The sequence below is a fragment of the Nasonia vitripennis genome, chromosome 4, assembly GCF_009193385.2.
Source record: "Nasonia vitripennis strain AsymCx chromosome 4, Nvit_psr_1.1, whole genome shotgun sequence".
NCBI lineage: Eukaryota > Metazoa > Arthropoda > Insecta > Hymenoptera > Pteromalidae > Nasonia > Nasonia vitripennis.
In genome coordinates, this window is record NC_045760.1 from 2,317,887 (window position 1) to 2,323,127 (window position 5,241).

General features: G+C 47.5%; 1 protein-coding gene across 5 annotated transcripts in view; it reads left to right on the plus strand.

Moving 5' to 3' along the window:
• Positions 1-4,782, plus strand: part of LOC100121285 — a 35,707-nt gene extending 30,925 nt beyond the window's left edge. For all 5 annotated transcript variants that reach the window (XM_032599487.1, XM_031929770.1, XM_031929769.1 and 2 more), the window contains 2 exons: positions 56-1,298; positions 1,774-4,782. In XM_032599487.1, coding sequence (XP_032455378.1) covers positions 56-1,298; positions 1,774-2,323 — 1,793 coding nt within the window. In that variant the 3' untranslated portion in view covers positions 2,324-4,782. The remainder of the gene's footprint in view (positions 1-55; positions 1,299-1,773) is intronic.
• Positions 4,783-5,241: the final 459 nt, after the last annotated feature.

Here is a 5,241-nt window from a genome sequence, read left to right on the forward strand (position 1 = left end):
GGACTAAGGCCGAGGAGCCTCGAAAGAGCCGATCGATCCCTGTTTTCCGCCGCAGCCGCGAGTCAGCTGGACGGCTACGCGGTGGTCGAGCTGCCCAAGGTGCTGCCGCTGCTCCGGGCGCCGGCCAAGAGCAGCCTCAAGCGCCGGCTGACGGACTGCCTGGAGGACGCCGAGCAGCCCGACAGCAAGCGGCCCAACGTCGAGGATCAGGCGGCCTCGTCGCCGGGCGGCAAGAAGAAGCGCAACATCCAGTTCGACGCGGTGACGGTCTACTACTTCCCGCGGGCCCAAGGCTTCACCTGCGTGCCTTCCCAGGGCGGCAGCACGCTCGGCATGTCGGCCACGCACACGCACGCCGAGCGCTTCTCGCTCTCGGAGCACGCGGCCGAGCAGCGCCGGCTGCACCGCGCGCGCCTGGCCCAGCTGCGCTCGGAGCGCGCGGCCAACTGCACGGCCGAGGCCGCCTCGAGCTCCGAGGACCCGAGCGACGACACCGACGAGGAGCCCAGCGACACCGAGGAGCTCGACATCGACAGCTACTACTTCCTGCAGCCGGTGCCCACCTGGCAGAGGCGGGCCCTGCTGCGGGCCGCGGGCGTGCGCAGGATAGACGCCATGGAGAAGGACGAGTGCCGGGACATCCGGGCCAGCCGGGAGCACTGCGGCTGCGGCTGCAAGGGCTACTGCGACCCCGAGAGCTGTCCCTGCAGCCGAGCCAACGTCAAGTGCCAGGTCGACCGGCAGGGCTTCCCCTGCGGCTGCTCGCGCGACGGCTGCGCCAACAGCTCCGGCCGCATCGAGTTCAACCCCGTCCGCGTGCGCACGCACTTCATCCACACGCTCATGCGCCTCGAGCTCGAGAAGAAGCCGGCGCACCGCGACGTCGAGGAGGCCCACCAGGAGAGCCACAACCACCACCACCACCACCACCACCACCACCACCACCAGAGCCGGCTCATGGAGACGGCCGGCGACTGCGGCCTGGCCGCGAGCCTCACCGGTGCCGGCTTCACCGGCCTCCACTACTCCGACAGCCAGGACGGCGGCGCGCGCACCGACAGCCTCGACCTCTACACCATCCGCGACGACTGCTACGCCGCCGATGACTGCCTGGTGGTCGGCGCCGACCCCCAGCAGCAGCAGCAGCAGCAGCAGCAGCAGCAGCAGAGGAAGCTGCACTCCGAGTTCGGCCAGGGCTTCCAGCACTACGGGCCAGCCCAGGGCCCCAGCGTTGGCTTTCAGCAGCAGAACCCCTACGCCGACTACCAGAGCTACCAGTCCATGCCCTCGACGTCCAGGTGAGCGTCCCTCTAGACTAGACGACGACCTCTCCTCCTCCTCCTCCTCCTCCTCCTCCTTCCCAAAGGGACTCGCGCTCGAGGTGCATTACGAGCGTTTTATTAACTTATAAAATCCACGTGCCCTCGCGGATTCGATGGCGCGGAAAACGCACTAAAAGCCCGTTTTATATCTTCTTCGCTCTCGAGCTATCCATCCGAAATCAAGCTTATCACGCGACAAACTCTTTTATCGCGCGATGATGGAGATGATAAAAAATTCAAGGTCGAATTTCAATTGCACACTCGTGCGCTGAATAAAAACTCGTAAAGATAAATGCTCCGCATGAGCACACCTTTTTTTGAAACTTCGTGAAACTTTTGGGGCTCATTTGAAATGCGTACGTGATCCTCGAAAAGTTTCACGAAATTCCCGCAGCTGATCAGGATTGTCGAAACCTCTTTTTCACCAGCGATCTGTACTTTTGTGTCGCAGGTCGCCGTTTCAGCCGCAGTTCCAGCCGGTCGCAACGAATACCAGCTTCTCGCACTACGGCTCGTACTCGCAGGAGCCAACCCCCGGTACGAGCTCCAACGGCTGCCTTCAGACGCACTCGCTCATGCAGCAACAGTCGCAGCAGCACAGCAACATCATATACGACGCGCCATTCGCGCAGGACGAAGTCACCGGCTCCCAGTACACCAACCTCAACTCGATCCAGCCGATGAGTTCGGTGGGCCAGCAAATCGGAAAGCTCGAGCCCTTCTCGGAGCTGCTCTCTGCCAGGTATTCCTACTACGGCGATGTCGTCGATCAGCAGCCGCAGAATCACCACCAGCATCAACAGCAGCAACCGCAGCAGCCGCAGGAGCAACAGCAACAACAGCATCACGGCGTTTATCACGCGAACGGTGAAAAGATGGAGATGGAAAAGGGCGACGAGATGCTCGTGAACGAGCAGCAGGAGCAGCTGGCCGAGGAGGACTGCGACGAAAATTTCGGCGAGATTATCAAAAAGTCCATGGTCGAGACTGTGTCCGCCTAGGTTGCTAATCGGGAATAGAAAATTCGTAGGGTTTCGAAGATGTCTTGGAAGTTCTTGTACGCGTAAGGGGAACCGAATTTAAGAGCTTACTTTTATCAATTCTTTTGTAAATGCTGGTGCCTCCCGAGTTTTTAAAACTTATATATATATATATATATATATATAATGCACGATTGATACACAATTTCACAAACTGAAATATGCCATATTGCATATTATTCCGACGAATGATTTCAAACGTCTTTTTAAAATTATTCTCGATCAAATGAATTATTTACAAATTATTTACAATCTTTTTGAAAGTGTTTCAATAATTATGTTGTGCTATATAGCAATTATATCGTGCAATACTGTAGATACAGCGTAGAATTTAATACTGGTGCATCAATATCGTTTTTAATGTTTCGAAAGTAGTCTCTTGAATTACCCTGTCTGTGTTTAGCGCCGATTGAAATACGACGATCGGTTTAAATTTGAATATGTATAAGTTGACGCGTTGTATGATTTGATTCAGTGTGAAAATTTAAAGAGCTATCATCTGTTACGATTGCAGAGATGTCTATGACGCAAAGGTTGATATGATCTATTGCCGATCGAATACTTTGATCCTGTTGTATATTTTCGAGGCATGCATTTGATCGGTTCTAAGTGCAGGCGTGACCGTTGTATTTTACTCTCCATAGAATTTAGGATTCCAAGACGCATCTGGAAAATCCCTATTTTCTATTTAAAGTACGTCTATAGCAGGTGCGGCGTAGTAGTATCTGAGTTTCGAATCAATCGAGAAAGTCTTGAGGAAACGCGCTGTCGATTATCGATTGCCAAGTCTCAGGCATAGGCGAATCTTTATAGGTGAAAATAAAGCGCAGAAATGTTCTGTTATGGGCACAGTAGCCTAGGAATCTTGAAAAGTTGCTTCTTATTTGCGATGTGGCGATGCTCTAAAATTGTAGATGCAAGGGAATGACGTTTGTGAAAGTATGTAATTACTTTGTGAATAATGATAATTAAAAGCAATTAAAAGAAAAATTTTTTAACTGAAACGCGGTTATTCGATGAGTAAAAAAATTATGCATAATCGTAGAGAGAGAGACGTAAAGCAACTTATCAAGATTTTCTCGGAGTTTTAAAGGGTGCGTCCTCCCGGGATGGATGCCGATACGTCAAGATGCGATAATTTCGACTAACACGACTTTGTAAAGGGTCGCGTAAAACGAAACGCGCAACGATAATGAGCAATTTTAGAATGTCGATGGAAATGTCGTTTTCCATTGAAGAAAAGCATTTTAGAGTATTAAACAACTCCTTTATGAGAAATGATTGCCGATAAGAATAAAAAAGAAAAAAAAATAACGAGAGATTCAACGAGGTTGTGACCAAAAAATTATGGGATCAGCTTAGAATGCAATTTATATAGTAATTTAAATGAAATTTATAGAAGAATGAATCAGCGCGTAAATTGGCAAATTCTCTCTTGCAACGCGGTTCGGTGTAACAACCGATCGTTGTTTCGTTTGGTTAAGGAAATTATTATTGTGTAAAATTTATCGTATAGATTTGTCTAGAGGGAAACTTGGTCGAAGGCTAACAAGATAGAGGCTTCCAAATTTTCCGTAGATTCTTAATTGTGTATCGAACATTTTTTTTTTTTACATTTCTAACATATTCATTTTTTCATTGCGAAAGCTATGAGAAAATTAGAGGACCATAGGGACGAGGAGTTCTATTGACTCCTCGTATTATGAGTAAAATTAAAAAAGGAAAAAACTCAAGATACCAATATAACATGAAGGCATTCTGTATGGGGTTGCAAACCGCGTAAATAATGTAAACGTAATACTCTAATCGAAAGATTGATTGGTTGCCTTGCTTTGTTTAATTTTCAAGCACGCCCTTGCTAGTAGTAAAAGTTTTCGAACAAACCTATTTAGCATCCCGGGACGTTGATCGCTAAAATCCTTGATTAATCCAAGTACTAATGCATAAGATGAAATAATGATATGATAGTGTTAAATTTATACATACGATATTATATATGAATATATATTATATATATTACATCGGACGTGTCAGTTCCCGAGTGTTTTTCCCGGCGAAACACTTCCGTTTTTCTTTTTTGATTGTATATCGATATACAAGACGCGCCTGCGATGCGATTTTTCGTCGCGGGTTATGTAAAAATATTGAAGGGGTAACAAGTACGCGAAATATCGGTTTGGTTCGATTTCGACGCTCGCGCTGGAATTATTGGCTGCGCGAGCGACTTCGATCGAGGTTCTGCGTTATATATGTTATTATACGATGCGAGGGACGTGACACCTCCATACGACATATAAATATAAAAAAAAAATAAAGAAAATCCATATACACTACGTACAGTATGTAAGTAACTTTTAGATTATTTGAGTAAAAAAGGCATACATAGTTTATAGTGTTTTATTAAATGTTGTGAAAAAGTGTGTCTGTCTTTTTTGTATGCTTGTCTCACGTTCTGCATGTAGCCTACAATAATCCTTGATCCTTTTTCCTTGACACTCTAAGAGAAGGAAGGACGCGCAGTTGTTGGTGAAAAAATTGAAATTTTTTATTAAAAACATTCTTTCTCGATGAACAATTATTTAATCAACTTTGTTCTAAAATCAAACATTAATAATTTTAGTTTAATTTAAATGCTCGAACGACTACAAGAATCACTTTGAAAATCGCGCGCTCGCAAAAGAAATCCGCCGATAGGGGGCTCCGCTAACAGTCAGGTGACGCTCTCGCATAGACTCGAGTACTTATATATATATATCCGTGTGCGTGATATACGTAAGTACAGTACAGGCCAACAATAATACAGCCAATACAGGTCGCCGTGAAGCGGAGCGTATAGTAGTATATCGTATCGACGGCGGGGCGCGAGTTCCTAAAATTCC